General features: G+C 36.4%; 1 protein-coding gene across 1 annotated transcript; it reads left to right on the forward strand.

The window, feature by feature from the left end:
* The first annotated feature begins 1,469 nt into the window (after nucleotides 1-1,469).
* On the forward strand, nucleotides 1,470-20,959 carry LOC120073874 (biotin carboxylase 1, chloroplastic). Its single transcript, XM_039026781.1, has 16 exons — nucleotides 1,470-1,676; nucleotides 1,819-2,144; nucleotides 4,590-4,731; nucleotides 4,849-4,947; nucleotides 5,078-5,134; nucleotides 9,043-9,114; nucleotides 9,617-9,706; nucleotides 10,942-11,001; nucleotides 11,865-12,050; nucleotides 12,139-12,231; nucleotides 12,305-12,386; nucleotides 12,590-12,696; nucleotides 19,377-19,452; nucleotides 19,577-19,623; nucleotides 20,463-20,525; nucleotides 20,628-20,959. The coding sequence occupies exons 1-16, from the start codon at nucleotides 1,626-1,628 to the stop codon at nucleotides 20,673-20,675; spliced, it is 1,599 nt and encodes a 532-aa protein (XP_038882709.1). The 5' UTR covers nucleotides 1,470-1,625; the 3' UTR covers nucleotides 20,676-20,959.
* Nucleotides 20,960-23,285: the final 2,326 nt, after the last annotated feature.

A 23,285-nucleotide genomic window follows, 5' to 3' on the forward strand; every position in this document is an offset into this window, starting at 1 on the left:
CCGCTAGAGTTAGTAGGTAGTAAGTGTCATAAAAGGATTGATAACTGTTGCAGTCAGGTCCTTTCCTAGGCTAAGAGAGTAGTCTGGGAGGGGGCGTGACATATATTGATTATTCTATTGGGGTCACAATTTACTCTCTTATAGTACGGTTGTGACACTGGGTCTGTGTTCTTGTGGTAGGACCACGTGGTGTGATCAAATGCACCCTACCAAAATTGATACCCATAGTTACATACAAGTTATTGTTAATTTTCCATTAAAAAAAAACCTAAAAACAAAATGGAAATGGATGAGTTTGAGACTCTAGGGAATTGATGACCCAAAATTGGGGGAGAAAATGAAAATTTACATACCTTTTGAGATTGTGGGTTCTTGATTATTTGTTGATGTTATATTCGAGTGAAATTACCAAAATGGGACCTTGTGTATGCGGAATGGTCTTTCACTCTCGCTTTTACTTTCTCGCTATCTTGCTCTCCTCAATCACTCAACCTTCTATTTCTCTCATTTTCTCTCTCTCGCTCTTTCGCTTTCCTTCGTCTCTCTTTCACTATCTTGCTCCCACTTTCTCTTTTTGGTCTCCTCTCTCTCACTCACTTTTGGTCTCTTCTCCCTCTCTTGCTTTCTCACTATCTCGCTCTACTGCATCTGATATTCCGAGCACCAGTGGATTTCATATAAGCCCGGGGGAACTCGAGCCCCCCCTAACCAACCCGCTATTAAAGATAGGGCAGAAAGAAATAATAGAAAAAGAGCTTTAGTATAATGATTCCCATTAGTACGTAAACCAATTGTATACCACCACTAATAAACACCAGATAAGCGATATTCACTGGGCCAAGAGCACCACCTCGAGTAAAAGCTTCGACGCCCGGTTGACCAAAATGAGGATCCCAAATTGCATGAGCAATCGGTCTTACATGTAAAGGGTCCTGTACCCATGCTTCAAAATTGCCTTGCCAAGCTACATGAAACAGATTTCCGGAAGTCCACAGAAAAATTATTGCTAATTGCACACACATATATATAAATGATACAATACCAATATTAGTAGCTAGTTTAGTGGTAAATTTGATTTTTAGCCCCTTTTAGACTCAGGTTCAAGCCTCACTCTTTACATTTATTTTTTCACTTTTAGTTTTAAAGCCTTTGTCAATAAAATTTCTAGATCCGCTACTGATTCCTATGACTAGCGACAACACTTCTATACACCAATGTTGGTGCAAATGAAGTGATTTCGATGACTAATGGCCACACCTTCTACACATCAATGTTGGGCGTAAATGAAGGAAGAAAAATCAAGAAGAAGAAGAGAAAGAGGAAAGAAAACTAAGGGTAATTTTATAATTTGGACAAAATTCTTAAATTTAAAAAAAATGGGGGAAAAGGCATTTTGGGTTTTGAAAATAGGTCCTAATGAATTATCTCTTTTGAGGTTTAAACCGGTTCACAAGAATTTAGTTAAGTGATTAGGTGTGGGCGGAGCTTCCTATCAAAGCCCCTCTCGTTTTCATCGCCAACATTTTCCTCTTTCCTTCAAATCTCAACTCCTCCTCTCTCCTATTTCTTCGCTTCCACTTCTGTTTTCTTTTACATTTTACTCGCTTTCCCTTTCCATCTCATCCATGGATGCTGCAATGCCTCTCTGCAAATCTGCTCGCGCTCCCTCTCTTACTGTCAGTTTCTTTCTCCCTCATCTCCCAATCCTGTTTTCCACTCTGATCTGCACTTCCTTTCGCTTCATTCTCCACATTTTTTTTAATCATTTTTACATGAATTTATCTCACTAGAGTTGTTTTTCGTTGTTTTTACTTGAAGGGTTTGTTTGCTGGGACTACCAATGGATTGAGAAGCTCTCAATGTACCTTCATGGGTGCAAAGAAAGTTAGTTTTCCTAGACAGAGAGCTAATGGAGTGCAATATACTCGTAAATCGTTGAAGAATGGGAGAGGCCTTCAAGTTATGTGCCGTGCGGATAAAATTTTGGTGGCTAATAGAGGAGAAATTGCGGTTCGTATTATAAGAACTGCTCATGAATTGGGAATTCCTTGTGTGGCTGTGTACTCAACCATTGATAAGGATGCACTCCACGTGAAATTGGCTGATGAATCTGTGTGCATTGGTGAAGCACCAAGCAGCCAATCGTAAGGCACCCGAATTGATCTTACTTTTATCTGTTCTCTAAAGCTATCTCAGTCATATTTTCTGTTCATCATCACTCTTCTGCAGGCACCAATTCTTCCATTATACCCTCTAATACTCACTATCAGAACCATACCTATAGATCTTAGTTATGTTTTATCTTTTCTTCTCATACTGCGAGAGTGAATTCACATTATGGAATGGCAACAAATGCGTAGGTTCATAAATATTCAACTTGATTGAGGATTACGACTACTGGAGGTTTAATTCAATTTTCTTAGACGTAACTGATTAATTAATCTCCGTTAAAACTATGGTCTTTGTCTCATCAAGAGATTTTGTTGGGTTGTTGGTGTATAAATAACTCTGTTGGGCTCGCCAGTCTCCGTTTCAGTTTCCTTGTTCTGTTATTTTATTTTATTTTTTCAAAATAAAGATGTATAGTTATTTTTGTAATCTTAGTTGATTTCCATTTTGGAATCATCTATATTAAAAGGCTATAATTTAATATTCTTCATTTCGAATTGTCATCTCTTTCATTTGACCCTTGACCTTTGTTATCTGGAATCCATTTCTAGTAACTCATTGAAAGTTCCATTGACTATTTGAATTTCTGCTCTCTAGCCACTTGAACTTGTCCCCTTAAAATTGGAGGAAGAAGTTGATTAGCCATTGTGCCTTATGTATGAAGGCAGGGGAGGACCAATCTCATTTGTTCTTCCTTTGTCTTATGACAGGAATTGTTGGGAGGGAAGTTTTCTGGAAAAAAAAAAAAGAGGAAAAAGAAAGGCAAAAGAAAGAAAAAAAAAGAAAAGAATCGTTGGGAGTACTTCGTAATGAGCTTTGGCTGTTCTTGGGCATTTGGCAAAGATACTAAATACAACATTCTCCAATTGTCTTATGATCATTATTTTCTTGTTTTTCTTCCCTTACAGAGCGCACAGAGCTTTTCTATTTGATATTTGAAAAGCTAAATTCATTAGAAAGAGCATAGTGGGAAGTCACATAGTGTCTGACTAGTTCCTGCTTTTCCTCCTTGGACACTATGGATCTTCTTTCAAGCCTATCCACTAAATAATTGAAAGATTACTCTTTGCAGCCGAGTCAAATATCTAAGAGCTTCCCAAACCTGGAAACCTGGAAACCCAATATTTCTGCCAAAGGAACGATGGAGAAGATCTGAGAAGGTCCTCCCTGATTTTAAACACAATATACTAGCAGTTTGGGCTGATTACCAAGTAACGAAACCTTTTCTCTAGAGTTTATTCACTGTAGTTACACGTAACAGAGTATCAAGGACAAAACATTCAAATTCTCGCTCAACTTTTCCTAATCATTCAGTGTGGGATTTGAAATATTCACCCCAAAAATTATGGTGTTTGTTTCTATGGGTTGCATGCTTTCAACACTCAATATGGGGCTCTGTGAAGGGATGAAGGATTTAATTCCAGAATGGAAGCTTGGTTTGAATACAAGAATTTGAAGTACCTTTTGTTCTACCTGGAGAGGGATGAGTATTGTTAAGCAATTCGTTGGTCTTGGGCTTTTGCTCAAGAGGGACTCCGAGTCTCATGAACTGCTTGGTAATTTGATTGTATTTTTTCTTGTTCTTCTAGCTAGAATTTCTATTTCCTTCTTTCTTTATTTCTTTCTTTTTATTAAAAAAAATTCCAAACCTGGATCTTGAGTAGAGGATCCTATTGTTGGAAAAGTTAGAAATATTGAAGAAAATGAAGAAAGGGATGACATCAATAAAATTGAACATAGATGAGATGAAATTGAAGCAAGAATCTCAGTTGATGGTGCTAACAGGAAAGCTGTGTCAGAGGAGTGACATTGAGAAATTGCACAGGATATGGTAAAACAAGAGGGCCTAAGCTGATCAGATTGATATAATCTAATTAAGAGAACTGAAAATCCATGACCAGGAGCTATTAAGTGTAAATTAACCATGGATGGAATGAGAAATTTCAAAATAAGACAAAAGTGAAGATAGACGCATCAACTTTGAACTAAATGCCCACTTTTTCTGCTTTCAGTTGCATTATATGCTAGATCATTGATCTTAAGGAATTATAAATGCGATGAAGTTGACATGACCCAGGCATTCTTGATTTTGCAAGTTTTCTAGCTTCTGGATTGAATTTTTGTTTGTTTAAAGTCTTTACAAACTCCATCTGCTCCCATTAATGCATTTGGAAAGTTTTTGTATGATATCCTTGATTTGTAGTTTCAAAAGGACGTCTCATATTCATGTCTCCTATTTTTTAGATATTTCATGGCTTCATAGATGAAAAGGATGTCACATGTTAATCTCTCCAATTTTTTAGACATTTCATGTCTCCATAGATATTACTCCTGCCCAGAAATTTGTTATTTGTTTTCACATGACTAGTTCTTCTTTTGGATCTATACTGTGTAGGATAATAACGAATATGCTTCAACAGGTACTTAGTGATCCCAAATGTCCTCTCTGCTGCCATCAGTCGGGGATGCACGATGCTGCATCCTGGATATGGCTTCCTCGCTGAGAATGCAGTATTTGTTGAAATGTGCAGAGAGCATGGAATCAATTTTATTGGACCTAATGTAAGCACTTTAAGGTTTTCCGTCTAACATAATTCATGTGAAAGTTCAGTTTGAAGCTGCCATTATTTTCTATACATTTTGTGGGGGAAATTATGAAATTCTCGATGCCTTGTGCAGCCTGACAGCATCCGAGTTATGGGTGACAAATCAACTGCCAGAGACACTATGAAAAAAGCAGGTGTACCGACTGTTCCAGGAAGTGATGGCCTTTTACAGGTATACCGTTGGTCAGTAGGCATCATGCTATTTGCTTGCTTTACTACGACTCAGTACAGTAAATATTTTAATTCATTTATTAACTTTTTATTTCATACATTTAATTTGTCGTGGATATCTCATATTCCAGAGCACCGAAGAAGCAATCAAGCTTGCACAGGAAATTGGCTATCCCGTTATGATCAAGGTATATTGATTAAATTGTACAGATTTTATTTAAAGAACGATAGGAGTGAATGTTAAATCTTTATGTGCTAGCTATATAGACAGCTTTTCTTATAAGGTTTCCATTCTATCTGAGAATTATATTAAAACTGGAGATGTTCAAAGGTTTTTTGTGTCACCATGGTGGTTGTTCTGATATGGGTACCTTAGGTCTGATTTTGTTTCAAGTCCTTGATTGGGTGCATTAGCTGTGGACCATTTACCAAACAGATTTGTGAAGCATTGAGCTCGTAGGGAGAACTATCACAAAAGTTAGTTCTTCATCGCAGCATGTTTTTGGTTCTATTAGAGTGTGTTTGGAGTAAGGAGTGGAATAGTGAGGAGTAAGGAGTTATGAAGTCTAGGGAGTTGTGAATTCTTGAGGCCCACGATGTAAGGAGTTAATAAGATATAAAATTGATGTTTTTTAGTAGTGGGACCCATCAATTCCTTGGGCCAAACAAGGAGTGGAATTCACAACTCCTACTTCACAACTCTTTGGGCCAAACACACCCTTAGGGGGCGTTTGGAGCAAGGAGTTGGTTATTATACTCCTAGGTTATTATATTTGGGTTTTAATAGTTTGTGTTTGGGGTGTAGATTATTTTAGTTTAGTTTATAATAGTATGTGTTTGAGGTGTAAACTATTTTAGTTTGAGAAGGAAATAGTAAACACTGTAGCAAAAAATAAAAAAATGATGAATGTAGAACAGTAAAAACTGTAGCAAATAGCAAATACTATAGCAAATGGGGGTTTTGAAATAGTGTTTAATGTAGCTAATTGGGGGTTTTGAAATAGTATTTACTGTAACAAGAGGGGGTTATTATAATCTTATGATAATCTTTGCCCCAAAGGCCCTCTAAGAGTTATTATGATCTTTTGAAATAGTATTTAGTGTTTGTTTGTTTGTTTATGTGTTTTTTTTTTCCTTTTGAAACGAGCTGAATCAAAACAATCAAGTCAATGGAGCAAAATGCCAATTAAAAAACTGACCATAAAGATTTTACTGCAGCAGACCAAAAAAACAATAAAAAATGGCACCAGGAGAACCAAAAATGAGCTAGGAAACCACCATATAGCAAAATAAAGAACCAAAAAACAGGACCCAACCTTATTTTACGTAGTTCATGCATTTAAAAAAGATTGGGACTTTAAGATTCCGTGACAGCCAAATAAAAACAGCCACAAAAAGTCTATGAAAATGCTATCAATTGTAATCAAATAAAGGCAACCACCATTAAACTGTAACTCCCAGGGATCCACTAGGAATTGGCCCCATCTAAGACTACAAACCTCAACTAGAGAAGAGAATATGGTTGGAATTAAAGGAGAAGACATTGATGTTGCTACTGCAATAAAATCTGTTACAAATGGTCCCGCTGTTTTGACATGTAAATAGATCATTATAAGCTTATGCAATAAATGCACTTATAATAACTCTTGTTGCTCTGATTCCTCTATGAGAAGGTCATCTTCCTCACTGCTACTGTTACAATTGATTCCTCATCATAATCAATAGAGGATAGGGGGTTTCAGACACATTTAATTAACAGAACATTTGGCCCAGAGAGAGAACATTTGACAAGAATGCTATAAAGTCTAAAGTATCAAAATTAACCTCCGAGCATTTGAGATGACAAGAGCTTCTTTCTTACGAGAAAAATGAAGAGGGAAAGCTTTTAGAAATCTTGGCTTCACCTCATTAGTACTCACTATAGGTTTAGGAGATGAAAAATTATGAAGAAAATCCCCTTTGAATGCGTATCTTCTTCTAGTGGCTCTTATTGTGGAAAAATAAAATCAATAGAAGAGAGAGGAACAACCACATTAGGATCAACAACATTAAATTCATTATCATTAGCGGAATTAATGGTTTTTAAGGCATTCAAATCTTTCAAATTAAGTAGATCATGCACTAAGGATACCTTTGAACCAGCAACTACTTCATTCAACTTACCTTCATTCATAAAATAAATTCTCCATCTTCCGTTACCTTTTTCATTCTCCTTAAATCCACCAAATTTGAAGTCTTTGAATGATAAATCACCATGAAGTAAATTACTTGAACTTGGAGTGTCCATGTAAGCTATATCACCCAATTGGAGAGAAAATTTTCTACTATTACCATCTTTGACAACAATTTTCGTTGAAATGAAGCCACATATATTTTTTAAAAACTTCATTTGGATAAACGAATGACCCCAAATTTCTTCTGAAATAATGAATGAACTAGAATTTGTAGTAGTTCAACTATCGCATATTCGAATCAACGGAGGAGAACAACTGAAAGGATACGTATTAATTACTTCCCATTCTTCCATAAAAATCATATTAGTTTTCATTCAAAATATTGAAGAAAATATTTCGAATGCAACAACTTTTCATATCCATGAAGGCAAAATTAAATCTGAAACGAGCAGGGAAGCCCAACCAAAACTGAAAAATAACGAGCAAAACTGAAGGACGAAAAAAATCCAACAATAGTGCAGGGCGGTGACAGAGAAGGATGATGTAAAAGAAGAGCTGACAACAAGCAAAGAGATCAGGAAGGACAAACAAAACTCAGAAATGGACCGACTCGAAAGAGACAAAAAAAAAAAAAACCCACAAAAGACGAGAGATGGTGACAAAAATCGACGATGATGGTAGTGATTATGGCTAATGGGGACGACGATGAATAGGATAGGCGGTGGGGACAACTACAATGGCAGATAGCAAAGGCATCATCAAAGGTTGGAAATTAGGATTAGGGGGGAAATTATGCTATTTCCACTAAAAAGAATGCTGTTATTGCGGATTGTTGGAATAATTTGAACTAGGCATGGGATTTAGGGTTAAGAAGAGGACTTTTTGACAGAGAGATGGGTAGCTCTATTGCTCTTGCCCAGTTGCTAATCGATTGGGTGGTGAGAGATACCAGGGATAGTTTGCGTTGGAAACTGGAAGCCTCAGGCAGCTTCTCTACCAAGTCCACCTTCCTCAAAATGGCCATGGGAGTTTCGAAAACTAAATTGCTTTTGGTCAACCTTATTTGGAAATTAAAAATTCCTAAAAAAGTGAAGATCTTCCTTTGGTCCCTTGCCTATAGAAGTCTAAATACTCATGATAAGCTTTAGAGGAAGTTCCCTAATTGGTCCCTCTTCCCTTCCATCTGCCTTCTTTGTCTTAAAGAGATGGAGTCCGTGGACCATCTGTTTTTGCACTGCCATTTTGCGTCTAGAGGTTGGAATTGTCTTCTTGCCACGTTCGGGGTGGTTAGTTGCCTCCCTAAGAAGATTGATGATTGGTTTATGGATGGCTTGAATGGTGGGAACTTGTGTGCTAAAGGTAGAATTCTTTGACAATGTGTGACCCGCGCGCTTTTGTGGCATTTGTGGGACGAGTGGAATAGTAGGTTGTTTGATGATAAGTTTACCTCTTTTGATTCATTTTAGGCCCAGGTTTAGAACACGGCCTCTTGGTGGTGTACAAATTACACTAAATTCTTTTGTAATTATAGCCTCCTTATGATTTTAAACAATTGGAGGGCTCTTCTTGTTTGATTTCGTTTTCGTGTGTGTGTTGTGGCGGGGGGTGTTCCTGTTCCTTTCTTTATTGGTTTGATGCATTTCTCTGTTTCTTATTAAAAAAAAAAAAAAGGATTAGGAGAGACAGGAGAGAGCAGAGAGCAGAGAGCGCAATCTCTAAATTCTTCTTCCTACAATATGTCCCCTGCATTCTATGCTCTAATTTATATTGCTTTCTATATATGAAGTATAATAGTTCTCCAAAACGGTCAGGCTTAATCTTGCCTAAATAATATCTGCATATAGCTATCTCTCTTACCATGGTGCATTTGATTTGAATTTCTCATCTGTGATCCTTTTTTCACAACATTGATTGCTTTGAAGGCAACAGCAGGTGGTGGAGGACGTGGCATGAGACTTGCTAAAGAGCCTGATGAATTCGTGAAGTTGTTGCAGGTACTTTTTAATGCAATTTGTTTAACTGCAAGGATACCTTATTTTTGTATGTTGTATTTTTATATTCTTCCAAAGAAAAAGGTTCATATTCTTCAAAAAAAATGAAAAAAAAAGAAAAAAAAAGAAAAGAAAAACCCACACAGACATACTCTCTTACACACGAGCAAGTGTTTCACTAGATACACCAAATTATTAGAGATCATCCTGCTAAAAGGATGTAACAGCAGCTGACCACAAATGACCCAGACAATTTCTCTGATAGTGGTTTTGTGTAGAACCTTTTATATAAAATTCCTCCTATATTTTGTTTCCTTATCACTATTGGATGGCTATATTATATGCTAAAGAGTAATATATTCCTAAGCCTTGCTCATATTTTTTTTGCATTATGAATTGGATATTTCATTATGTCTCTCTTCCAAATATTGTATAGCTAAATTACACAGTGTAGTAGTAGTAGGTGAAGCTTCTAATTATGTTTGATATTATTACTTTGTTACAGCAAGCCAAGAGCGAGGCTGCAGCTGCATTTGGGAATGATGGTGTTTATCTTGAAAAGTATGTCCAAAATCCAAGGCATATTGAGTTTCAGGTAATTATTCCAAAATCTCAGGACATTGTTTTTTAGCAGAGAAGAAAGTATTTCGTATTCACACCTCACCGAAATATTAAGCAGTGAAGAATGATCAAACAAAATAAACCAACATTATTAAAGGAAAATAAGTAAAATGGGAACTTGCTAGTTGAATATTTGAACGTAATGGAATATTATTAACTGGAATGGATGCTGATATTTCAAATGGCCGGATCCCTTTGGCTTTCCTGCAACTTTGTAGGTTTTGTAATTTTGGTTATTTTCTTCTTGAGCTTGTCTTCCTATTCTTGTTTTTCCCCGATACATTTGAGAAAAATAAAAATTCTCAATGAAGCATTTTGTTAAAAAAATAAAAAAAATACAATAATAAAAGTTTCAATTGACAGAAATAATGAATGGTAAGGGCTTAGAGGGAATAAGTTCAAGCCATAGTGACAACCTACATCAGACTTAAAATCCCACCAATTTTCTTGACAACCAAATGTAGTAAGGTTAGGTGGTTGTTCCTTGAGAATAGTGTATTATAAACCGGTGGTAGCTTTATGCACCAGTGTTTGGATTGGAAAATGAGCCTTGTGGCTGATAAAGGGTAGTGTGTTTCTTTCTTGCTGGAGATTCACCGCAGTGCTCATTCTTATATAGCTAGTTTTTTGTTTTTTCCTTTTCGTTTCTTTTGCTAGATGAAGAGGGTTTTTATTTTTTCATTTCTTTTCCTAGATGAAGAGGGTTTTTGTTTTAAAATAAGTGATGTTAATCTTTCCGTTGCCTATAATCTTGATTCACATGAACTTACCTTGTATCATTTAGACATTCCTTACTTATCTTCTTCTTCTTTTATTTATTTATTTATTTGACGAAATTTATCTTGTTAAACATCTGGGAGAGGAAAAAGGATCAAGAATTTGGGGTTCATTTAATAATAATAATAATAATATACCAAATGTTGTAGAGTCAGATAGGTTGTTTGGTTCCCGTGAGATTAGTCAAGTTGTGCATAAGTTGGCATGGACACTTACGGTTATAAAAAGAAAATTATTATTATCATCATCACAAGTGGGTTATTTTGTATTTTATGACAGTTGGCAATGCCTTTGAGATTGGATGGATACATATCCTTCTCAATCAGTTTATTCTGGAGCTTTGTTCACATTTTTTATTCTCTTTTCTTTTCTGAACATTAAACTGTATATAGCTAACTTGATTTATCACCTGTGCACTTTCTGCTTATGTAGGTTCTTGCAGATAAGTATGGAAATGTTGTTCATTTTGGAGAGCGTGATTGCAGCATTCAGGTTTTCTTGGCCATATCTATTTCACATTTGCCTTTTCTTTAAGATTGTTGAGCTTATTTCAGAATTTGTGTGGGCTTATGTAAATCCAAATAGTTTATTGATTCATTCATTGATAATAAAGAAGAACGTAATTGGAGGAAGCACCCAAAATATGAAACAGGTGATGAGAAATGAACTGAAATGCCTAGTGGATCAGAAAAAATTTGATCATTGTTGACTAAGAAGAAATAATTATATTTGCGAAAATGGTTTACGAATGGAACACCACAAGGCCAAATCTATTTCTTCCTTTCTAGAGGATTTGTTGAAGGGTCTTTGATTTCTTTAGGTGCTTCTAAATGAATAATGCCTAACACATTTACCTTATGTTTAACTGCACGATCAGTTTCTTAAGGATCTTGGTCTAAATTATTTGAATTTTAAGTTTTCTAAGAAGCCAAAAATCACCTAGTAATTAATTGTTTCTGGATTTTGTAATTTAAAGGAGTCAACTAGCACACTTTCTTCATTTTTCTCTCATTTTCTGGTTTAGGTTAAGCTAGTTCTTATACAAAATGGACGCATGATTGCTTTGGGAATGGCAATCTAGTTAGGACTCCACTTCGTCCATGATTTAAGGACTTGATGCAAATTTTGGATTACTTTGTTTGAAGAAAGAAATAGGTTTGAATAACGTCAAGACCTGGATAAAAATGGAAATCCCTAGCTGAAAGTGTGCATATATATAATATATGCAACTCTGACATGCATGATGATCTTGAGTTTACAGATATGATCAAGATTGAGATCAAAAGCATATTACTTGATCATACATTTTTTTCCCTCTGTAGACAGCTTATGTATAAACTATTTCACTAATGTAGAGACGAAACCAAAAGCTTCTAGAGGAGGCACCATCTCCTGCCTTAACCCCCGAGTTAAGGAAAGCTATGGGCGATGCAGCAGTTGCAGCTGCTGCCTCTATAGGTTACATTGGGGTTGGGACGATTGAGTTCTTGTTGGATGAAAGAGGCTCCTTCTACTTCATGGAAATGAACACTCGGATCCAGGTCAAATTCAGATCTTATTCTATAGACCGGTATATCTATTTGTGTAATGAGATGTCATGCTTTCTTTTTATGTTATTGGTCACAACAGGTCGAGCATCCTGTGACGGAAATGATATCCTCTGTTGACTTGATTGAGGAACAAATCCGCGTAGCTATGGGTGAAAAACTTCGGTACAAACAGGTGAAAAGGAATGTTGTAAGTGAAAGTTTGTTTGAGAATGGTCTGTCAACCTTTGCTCTATGGTTGTTTACAGGAAGATATTGTACTTAGTGGACACTCAATTGAATGCCGCATCAATGCAGAAGATGCCTTTAAGGGATTCCGACCTGGACCAGGTATGATGTTGGTGCAATGATCTACTCCAAGCTATGCAAGCACTTCTAGTTCTAGATCACGTCTTCATAAATATATTTTAGATTGTGAATTAATTGATAATTTGACTTCCTAATTTACTTTTGAAAATGAAGATTCAATGAAGTAACATGTTTCCATTTTAACAATAATTAATTCTGGGCGTGACTTTCCTCTCAATTGACAGGAAGAATTACAGCATACTTACCGTCAGGAGGGCCATTTGTTAGGATGGATAGCCATGTTTATACTGATTATGTAGTGCCTCCAAGCTATGATTCTCTTCTTGGAAAGGTTTGTCACATTACTCCTGTTAATTTATAATTTTATTGTCCTGATTTTTGCCCTCGATTTGACACGAGTGTTGTTATGTTGTAGCCTTACGATTTGGATGATATGTAGGGCTCTGTATATTTGGCCTGATCAGTGTTTATACAAGAAGAGGGTATTTTTGCTGGCATGTTTGGGAGTGATCCTAAAATGGTTAAAATCATTTGTGTCATTTTCAAAATCACCTTGAACCTGCTTTTAATCATTCAAATCCAATCTTGATGATAGGAAAATTACATTTAAAAGTATAAAATTAAATATTAAATTAATTTTGAATAATCAAAAGCGTGTTTCAAAGTGATTTGGAACACGACAAAAGTGATTTTAACAATTTTAAAATCACTCCCAAACATGCATTATATATTGTTTGTCATAGATGGGCCTCGCCTTCTACATCTGTCTAACATTACTTTGAGTGGATAAATCTTTTAGGCTCATAAAGATTTTGTTTTTACTTGTTAGCTTTTGAAAATTAAGCTTCTAAATATTACTTTCACTTGTGAGATTCTTTAATTTGTTAACTACTTTTGACAAATTTTTTAAAAATTCAAGCTAAGTTTTGAAAATATAAAAAAGTAATTTTTGAAAACTTGTTTTTGTTTCTAAAATTTGACTAAGAATTCAAATCTTTCTTTAAAAAAAGATGAAAACTATTATTAAGAAATTGTGAGAATTACAAACTTAAATTTTCAAAAGCCAAAGACCAAAAACTATTCGTTGTCTTAAAATCACAAGAATCTTTTATATTGGTTTGGGTTCCAGTTTGAAATATAATCCTATTCACTCGGACATTAAGCAGGCTTGATTTGCAAACCATGTTTGTGGCATAATTTGAAAATTTTTGAAAAGTTTGCTAAATAATGATGCAAAAAAATATGACTCTCTATTCTCAAGACCCACCTTATACCACCCTCCCCACCGTCGGCCTTTCTCCGGCGATGTTGACCTCTTCTCCCCAACTTCGATCTATACCTCCTCTGTCCAACCATTATGCCCTCGCCCAAACCAGTCTCCGTATCCATAGACTAGAAAGTCTTCTCCATTGAAGTTGATGACCGTTACAGAGCCTCTTGCATCCGATTGATTGAAACCACCAAAGACCGAGCATACTTTCTCGCCTTGCATTGGCAGACACTCACCTGGATCAGTAAGACTTTCTCTGATTGTGCCGCTAAACCAAAAGTTCTTCAAGGAGTTTCGATTTGATGAACAGATCGTGTAGATTGAGAAAACGATTAACTAGCGGAGTATACTGGCAGAAGTCGCCAAGCTCGATGACAACGGAGGGTTAAACAAGATCCTGGTCCCTATTGGTGAAGGAAGAAAGGGTTGGAAAGCCTTTTATACATTGACCTTATCCTTCCAAGACAAAAAGACATATCTCCCCCAACCATAACCACCTCCTTTAAATGCACCAACCAAATCCTTAAAGGAAACCTTTCCCCTATCCTTATTAAAGACAAAATCTTCTTTAATACAAACCAAAGGAGCTGCTACTACAGACAAACATTTCTTAGGGTTAACTCATGCCACGATTCACTTCAGCACGACCGTCATTGTCACTAGGCATTGTTTCACGATGATTGGTACAACAATATTATGCGGGCCCTACAGATACATGTTTGTGACCGATGTGCAATCAATCTGATTGAAGCTGATTGGGCTCTCCTTAGATGCGAGGATGAAGAACAAACTAAAGTCCTAGGGTTGATCAAAGACTGGTACAAGGTTGGTTCGTTTTCCCTCAAGTTCACCCCATGGAGTAATAGCTCGGCCAAGGCGAACCCAATTGTCCTTTGCTACAGTGGATGGATTAGAATCAGAAACCTCCCTTTGGATCGTTGGGATGATCATACCTTCAAGTTCATTAGGGACACCTGTGGCGGCTTCGTGGAAGTTGCAAAGAAAATTTTATCTCGCCTGGATCTTTTAGAAGCATCGATTAAAGTCAAGGAAAATACCACAAGTTTCATTCCCGCTATTGTTGGCATTCCATCTTCATCCACATCTCCGATAATGGTGCAAATAGATCCATTCTTTAACAGCAATCAATTTCTGGGCTTCGTTGTCGGAATCCATGGCTCTCAGCCCCTGGACAGTCGACCTCCTCCAGGTGACGCAGCAAACGAGGCGCGTGTGGACTTATACAAAGGTCCTCTTGGACCGTATCCGATGTCAATGACTGCACACACTTTGCAGATACCCTCTTCCGATCCCACACCTACCTGTTTTGACCCACCCCACAGCCCACAACCTATTACCTATCTGTCCTTCCTCTTTAGCCAAACAGATCGACCCACCCCCCATTTGCTCACCTGCGCCCATTCCATTCACCCTTTCAAAAAAGCCCATTCCTCAACCCATTATCTCACCCGAGCCCATCCTCCAACCCTTACCTACTGGTCTTCCCCTTAGCTTTGATAAGCCTATAGACCTGTCTCTTATACACATCTAGATGTGTATAAGAGACAGGTTCATAACAAGCGGTCTTACCTTGTCCTTGGCACAAAACTCCTTTTTTTTTTTCAGACCACGACAATTTAGACCTTAGTCCTCTCCCCCTCTTTTCAGCTTCTCCCTCCCCGCTCTCTTATCCCTCCTCCCCTCCCCCGACTTCTCCTTACAAAACACGTTGGTAGGCGCCCCATTGATGGCTGAAAGCGACCTTGAGTCGGAGGACAACCCTACTTCAAGCCCTTCTAACCCTACTTTTCACCTTCGGATTGTGGTTCCCTGGCTCCTGGAACATAACCTGTGCATTACAGCAATTCCGTCCACCTCAAAAAAGGTCAAGCGATCTCAGAAACAAAGCAGAGGCATAAACAAATTAAAAAGGCTCTACTCAATCAATTATGACAAGGACCTTTCTAAAGTTTACCTTGGTGGGTCGACCACCTTTACATGATCATTCTATCCTGGAACGTTCAAGGCATTAAGGCCTGGGAGAAGCGTGCGGTTGTGAAAAATCTCATCTTAAAACACAATCCGACAATGGTCATTCTTCAGGAAACCAAGCTTGAAGACATGGATCGTTTTATCATTAAGTCTCTTTGGAGCTCTAGACATATCAGTTGGTCTGTGTTGGAGGCCTCGGGAGCTTCTGGTGATATCATCCTCATGTGGAATGATCCATCTATCACGATTGGAGAGGTATTTAAAGGACTTTACTCATTCACAATTCAGTTTTTCTTGGCTGATGGCTTTTCTTTTTGGCTTTCTGGTATATATGGCCCTTCTTGGGCAAAAAATAGACCTTTCTTTTGGCAAGAACTATATGATCTTCAAGGCCTTTGCACGCAAAATTGGATCTTGGGTGGTGATTTCAATGTATCCAGATGGTCCCATGAAAGATCAAGTGGTAAACCCCAATCGACAAGTATGAAAACCTTCAATTCCTTCATTGATGGGATAGATCTCCTAGACATTCCTCTGCATAATGGATCCTACACTTGGTCTGATTATAGACATTACCCGGTTTTCACACTCATTGATCGTGTTTTGATCACTGATAGTGTCCAATAGAAATTTGCATACACCACATCCAAGAGATTGGAGAGACCAACGTCCGACCACTTCCTTATTTTGCTATCCATTGGAGTTGACAAATGGGGTCCCACCCCTTTCCGCTTTGAAAATATGTGGCTGTTGCACAAGGATTTTGAAGACCTTGTTGGTTATTGGTGGAGGAACACCCCTTTGCTTGGGTGTCTGGGGCACGGTTTTATTATTAAGTTGAAGGGCCTTAAAGAAGTTCTGAAAGCCTGGAACAAAGAAATCTTTGGTTGTGTCCACATGCAAAAGAATCAGATTATTGCGGAAATCACTCTTCTTGATGGTATGGAGGAGTCATTCGATTGTTCCCTCATCCTTCGAGCTCAAAAGAAGAGCCTCAAGGCATAGCTTCTCTCGCTGGTGGCCAAGGAGGAAACTCTTTGGAGACAAAGGTGCAAAGCCACTTAGCTTAGTGAAGGCGACCAAAACACCCATTTTTTCAACCGTATTGTAGCCACAAGAAGAAGGCAAAACACTATTCTCGAAATTATCTCCACAATCGGTGTGAGTCTTCTCTCAGAATAAAAAATCGTTGAGGAATTCTTGAGCTTTTTCACTGGGTTGTACACCAAGAAGAACAACCTCAATGCCTTTCCTACCTGCAGCTATCCTTCCCGCACATTGCAACAGTCTTCACACCTTGAATCCTCGTTCAATGAATAGGAAATTTGGGGGGTCGTCTGTGCTCTTGCTACTAATAAATCCCTGGGCCCCGATGGATACACTACGGAATTCTATAAAAAATCTTGGCACATCCTTAAGCCCGACATATTGAGGGTGTTTCAGGATTTTTTAAGAAAGGTATTGTCAATGGCAACCTTAACAAAACTTACATCTACCTCAACCCCAAGCGCACCGGTGATTTTAGGTCGATCAGCCTGACTATCGACATTTATAAGATTTTGGCTAGAGTTCTCTTAGGTAGGTTAAAGAAGGTCCTCCCTAACCTAATTTCTGAGCATCAGCCCGCCTTTGTTGAAGGGCGCCAAATACTGGATGCCTCGCTTATTGCCAATGAGCTTATTGATGAGTGGACCAGAAAAGGGAAAAAGGGCATCGTGATTAAATTAGATATTGAAAAGACTTTCGACATAGTTTATTGGGGCTTCCTTGACACTTCATTGGAAGCTAGAGGTTTCGGTAGTCTTTAGAGGAAATGGATTATGGGTTGTATCTCATCCTCCAGTTATTCCATCATTATCAACGGTTGTCCGAGGGGTAAAATTCATGCTTCTAGGGGCATTAGGCAAGGAGATCCACTATCTCCTTTCCTTTTTAATATTGGTTATTGATACCCTCGGTCGCATGCTATCTCAAGTCGAATTGGATAGAAAGATCAAAGGTTTTCTCTTAGAACTAGCGAGCTTTCCATCTCCCATCTACACTTTGCAGACGACACCATTTTATTCTCTATCTACAACCATGAACAGATAAAAAATTTGTTTGATGTCATTGATGTTTTCCAGTCCTGCTTTGGCCTATCCATCAACCACCACAAATAAGAGATTCTTGGCATCAATCTTACCCCCCACACAGCTTCAGGACATTGCTGGTTTATACAGTTGCAAGGTTGGATTGTGGCCTAACGCCTACTTAGGGCTGCCTCTTAACAGAAAGCCTAGAACTCTCTTTTTTTGGGCCTAATTGAGAAAATTGAGCAAAGAATTAAAGCTTGGTCTTCATCATACATCTCCAAGGGGGGAGGTTAACTCTTATACAAGCCTCGTTGAGCAACCTTCCAACTTACTACCTATCCCTCTTCAACCTCCCATGCAAGATGGCTAATATTATTGAAAAAATATATCGAGACTTCTTATGGAAAGAAAGGAAGAGGGTATGAACTCTCATCTTGTTGTATGGAAGAAAGTCACATCCCCTCAATCTATGGGGGCTTGGGGATCACTAACCTCAACCTGAGAAATGAGGAGCTCCTTGCTAAATGGATTTGGCGCTTTAGGGTGGAAAGTTTTGCTTTATGGCGTAGAGTCATCATGGAAAAATTCGGAACTTCCTTGTGTGGTAATAAAGCCGGTATCAGATCAATGTCCTCTACTAAAGGTCCTTGGAAAGCTCTGCACCATCTCCAACCCCTGGTGGATCAGCATGTTACTACCATTTTGGGCAGTGGGAACTCCATCTCTTTCTGGCGTGATGCTTGGGTTGACAACAGGCTGCTGTACACATCCTTTCCAAACCTATATGCTTTCTCTCGATAAAGATGCTATGGTCATTGATCTTTGGAATGGGACAAATAGTGGATCGAACCTCCACCTTCGTCGTCATCTCAATGATGTGGAAACTGAGGAATGAACTAATCTCTCCCAAATTCTCAACATCTACTGGCCCCTTCAAACCGAAGACAGATGGTTTTGGAAATTGGAGTCGACTGGTATTTTCTCCACCAAGTCTTGGATTCATTCTCGGTATACCAACAGTGGGTTACCCTCTGCGGTCCCAATTAAGGGTATTTGGTTTGACCATTACCCTAAAAAGGTTAAATTCTTCCTTTGGGAGCTTTCACATAGGGTTGTCGTCACTCATGATAAGCTCCAATGTTGTAACCCTTCCTCTCGGATGTCCCCCAACTGGTGCTATCTCTGTAAAAAGGATGCTGAGTCCCAAAGCCATCTATTCATGTTCCGTGCATTTTCAAGGACCTTTTGGAGCATTATTCTTCTGGCTTTTAATTGGCATATGGCCTTTGCTTCGGATATCAACCTATTCCTCTCCCTTGTTATTGATGATCATCCCTTCCAGAGGAGAAAAGGCCTCCTTTGGAAGAATATTGTTAGAGCTTTTCTTTGGTCGGTCTGGCTTTAACGAAACAACTGTCTCTTCAACAACAAAACCCAACATTTTGACCTCTTTTTTGATCATGTGCTGAACATTGCTATCTCTTGGTGTAAATTATCTATAAGCTTATCTACAGTTATAGTTTCGATACTCTTTTGACCAATTGGAGACGTCTTTTGTAACTCCTTTGGATTTGGGGCTTCTTTCCCCTCTTTTTTGTAATTTCATTCCTCGATGAAATTTCTCATAAAAAAAAGTTAAGTAATATATTAATGTGTTCGGTGGTTATTATTTTATAGCTTATTGTTTGGGCTCCAACTAGAGAAAAGGCAATTGAGCGTATGAAAAGGGCTCTTGATGATACTATTATTACAGGTAATGGAGCAAGTTTGTCCATAATCTTATTTTATTTATAATTTTTTGGGTGTATATTAAGAGAAGTTTTGTGAACGCACATTAATTAGTGGTTCTGAATCTATTGGAATTCTTTCTTGTACAGGGGTTCCTACAACCATTGAATACCACAAGTTGATTCTTGATGTAGAGGTAAAAAAGAATTTGGGATTCTACATCTGTAAAATTATTGAAAATATTGTTAGTTTCTAGTTCAATGGCATCTGCTGATCCAAGTAATTCTTCCTAATGGAAGCATTCAATCAGACCTTCTAGAGAACTAGAAAGAGAGAACTAGAAAGGGAGTGTTCGTAGGTCGGGTTTTATAATATTTCAGACCCAATCCAACATAGGAAATTCTTATAAATAGAAAAATCTCAAAAATATTTACACTTTATAGCAAAAAGTTTCAAAAGTTTTTATATTTAAAAGGACCTCATCCAACATTCAGGTTGAAGATTTTTAAATATTTTTAAAGTGTGAATATTTTTAAATATATATTTTTTTATATTTAAAAGGACCTCATCCAACATTCAGGTTGAAGATTCCTATAACTCGAACCAATCCATAAACATTGGGTTGGCTGATTGGTTTCATTAGGTTTCGATAAAAATTTACATCTCCTAGTGTTATTAGGTCTAACTGCACAGCGTTCAAATATGCCTCTAACTAAGAGTGTTAAAAAATTTGACCACCTTAAAAATTTTAACAACCCAGCCCAACCCATTTCATTTTGGTTAGGATTAAATTTCATTTTAGGTTAGAAGAAAATTGAGCTTCAAGTAGATCTTTGGTTAATAATAAGTTTATAAAATTCATGATTATATATATTATCAGTAATTTGGGTCACAGACCAAGAATCGAACCAACCTAGAAACAATGGATCTACTCAAATCTATAAGTTGGGTTGGATTGTTTGAATTTCTCAAGTCGACGATTTCTTTGAACACTCCTACAGACTAACAGATTACTGCCGTTGAGTTGCATTGCAGGATTTCAAGAGTGGGAAGGTGGACACTGCGTTTATTCCTAAACATGAACAGGAATTAGCTGCGGTAAGCTTTAATTTCTTTAAAATCTAATTCTTTTTCAATCAAAATAATGAATACTTATTATTATTATCATTATTTTGTTGGTGTGTTTGTGTGTGTGAACAGCCTCAGAAAATGGTGGTAGCCAAAGATCTAGCCAATACAGTTGCTTAAAATAGGAATTTTCTTCTCAGCTCAGTTCAGATCAGTTTTTTTTTTTTTTTTTTTTTTGGCCGCATTTTGGTGTTATTAGCAGGAGTTCCACCTTTTTTTTTTCCTTGAAAATTTTCCTCTGTATGTGAGCTTTTTTGTTTGTTTGTTTTTTCTTCAATTTTTTGGTACTAGAAAGACCAAGGTACTTTGTTTTAAAATAGCAATTATAAAATACATCCATACCCTGTCTATTTTGTTCATACTCACAAGGTAGAGTGGATCTAATTTAGTCGATTATTTTTAAATGGCTAAACCATCATTCTAATTTATGTATCTTTAAATATTTAAGCCTGGTTTGATAATCATTTGTTTTTTAGTTTTTCTATTTTAAAAATTAAGTCTATAGATACTACTTCCACCTTTAAATTTCTTTCTTTGTTGTTATTTTTACTGATGGTTTAAAAAACAAGTCAAAATTTGAAAACTAAAAAACAAGTAGCTTTTAAAAATTTGTTTTTGTTTTTAAAATTTGTAGTCATTATATTTAAAAAAAATACAAATCATGGTAAGAAATTAAGAGAAAATAAACTTAAATTTTGTATTTTGAGTCTCATGAATTCATGCACTTGGAAATAATTCATTGTTGATCTTTTCAAACGGGATAACAAGTCTCCAATAATATATTTTTTTAAAATTTTGGAAGCATATTTATGGGTTTTTTTAATGAATATTATTATATCACTCATTTCGATGAAGTTTTGATTTTGAACTAAATTTAAGATTTTTTAAAAATACAAGAGTAAATTTAGGTAGTGAAAATATTATGAACAAGAATGAGAAAAAAAAAAAAAAAGAAACTTAAAAAGTACAGTGTTTAGAATGGTATTCTGACCCTGGGGATTTGGAGCATTGAAATGGTTATTATGGCATGTGTTTGAGATGATAGTTTGAGTTATAATTAATTGTCTGTGATGCTATTTTGAGTTATAATAGTCTATATTTGGTTAGTTTGGATTATAATAATCATGTTATTGTAGTTTGGGTTTAGGTTTTTTCAACTTTTTTTTTTTTTTAATTATATAGTAATGGTACTTTAAATATTATAATTTGTAAATATAAATTGTGTTGGATTTTAAGTTCTGTTATAATATACCCATTTGGTCATTTTTAGGATGTACCAATATTCGTAAACGTGCAAAAAAAAAAAAAAAAGTTAGATTAGGTACAATTCATATGAAGAAAACTCAATAATTTGGAGATAAAAAAACAACTAATCAACTTTATAATGTTGCGCAAAAATGCATATGTACCCGTGATTGTTGCAAAATATATGTCAGCACCACGATGACATACAAAAAAAAATGTTGAAAACTCAAATACATGATTTCTATTATAAATATTATAATGATAAATAGATGTTTAGTGTCTTAAAAGCCACGTGTCAAACTTCATGTTGTCCATGTGCCTTCTAATTATAATTGTTTAGTGTCCATGTAAGTCTACATCTTATTTGTCACTTTGCTTATAAATAGTAGCATTTGGTGGATCTTAAAATCACACATACATCGGTGAAAATTCCACTTTAAAATTTCACTAATTTTTATATTATTCAATTTTATAATTTTAGTTATTTTATGTTATATTATATTTTATATATTTAATTTTATTATATTATATTTTCTTTATATCTGTGCTTCCATTATACTCTTCAAATTCACAACACATTANTATATTTTATATATTTAATTTTATTATATTATATTTTCTTTATATCTGTGCTTCCATTATACTCTTCAAATTCACAACACATTATCAGCATGAGCTCCAGTTGTTTTTCCCACTAAAGCGTTGCCATGACAAATCTTACAAAATTAGAATTTGTCGCCCTTGATATTAATGACGATAATTATTTGTCATGGGTACTTGATGCCGAAATCCACCTGGATGCTATGAATCTTGGGGAGATTATTAAAGAAGGAAATATGACATTTAGTCAGGACAAGCAAAAGCTATGATTTTCCTTCGTCATCATCTCCACGAGGGATTGAAAATGGAGTATCTTACTATAAAGATCCTCATATCTTGTGAATTTTTTTTTTAAAAATAAGTATGATCATAAAAAACAGTTATTCTTCCTAAAGCTTGTTATGAGTAGATGCACTTGAGGGTACAAGATTTCAAATCAGTAAGTGATTACAACTCCGAATTATTTGAAATCAGTTCGAAATTGTTATTATGCAGAGAGAAAATTATTGATGTTGATATGTTACAGAAGATATTTTTTACATTTCATGTCTCGAATATGCTCCTACAACAGCAATATCAAGAGAAAGATTTTAAATAGTATTTTGAATTAATTTTATGTCTTCTCGTGGCCAAACAAAATAACGAGTTATTGATGAAAAATCATGAATCTCGACCAATTAAAACGACACCATTTCCTGAAGTGAATGTTGTGAATTTTAATAATAATCGTAGTCGAGGTAATGGTCGCGGTCGAGGCCGTGACCGTGGCAGAGGAAGAAATACTTATTATTTTCGTGATGGTCGTTTTAATCATTCAAATTTCAAAAGAAACACATAAAATGATGATCACAAAGGAAAAGCTCCATAAGATAAGAGTTCAAAAAG

The sequence above is a fragment of the Benincasa hispida genome, chromosome 3 (assembly GCF_009727055.1).
Source record: "Benincasa hispida cultivar B227 chromosome 3, ASM972705v1, whole genome shotgun sequence".
Lineage (NCBI taxonomy): Eukaryota > Viridiplantae > Streptophyta > Magnoliopsida > Cucurbitales > Cucurbitaceae > Benincasa > Benincasa hispida.

What these genes read in the sequence shown, in the direction of transcription:
- LOC120073874 (XM_039026781.1), top strand. Translation starts at nt 1,626, where the DNA reads ATGGATGCTGCAATGCCTCTCTGCAAATCTGCTCGCGCTCCCTCTCTT. An exon ending in TCAATTTTATTGGACCTAAT is followed by an intron (nt 4,732 to 4,848) that starts GTAAGCACTTTA and finishes TGCCTTGTGCAG; the next exon opens with CCTGACAGCATCCGAGTTAT. An exon ending in ATGATTCTCTTCTTGGAAAG is followed by an intron (nt 12,697 to 19,376) that starts GTTTGTCACATT and finishes ATTATTTTATAG; the next exon opens with CTTATTGTTTGGGCTCCAAC.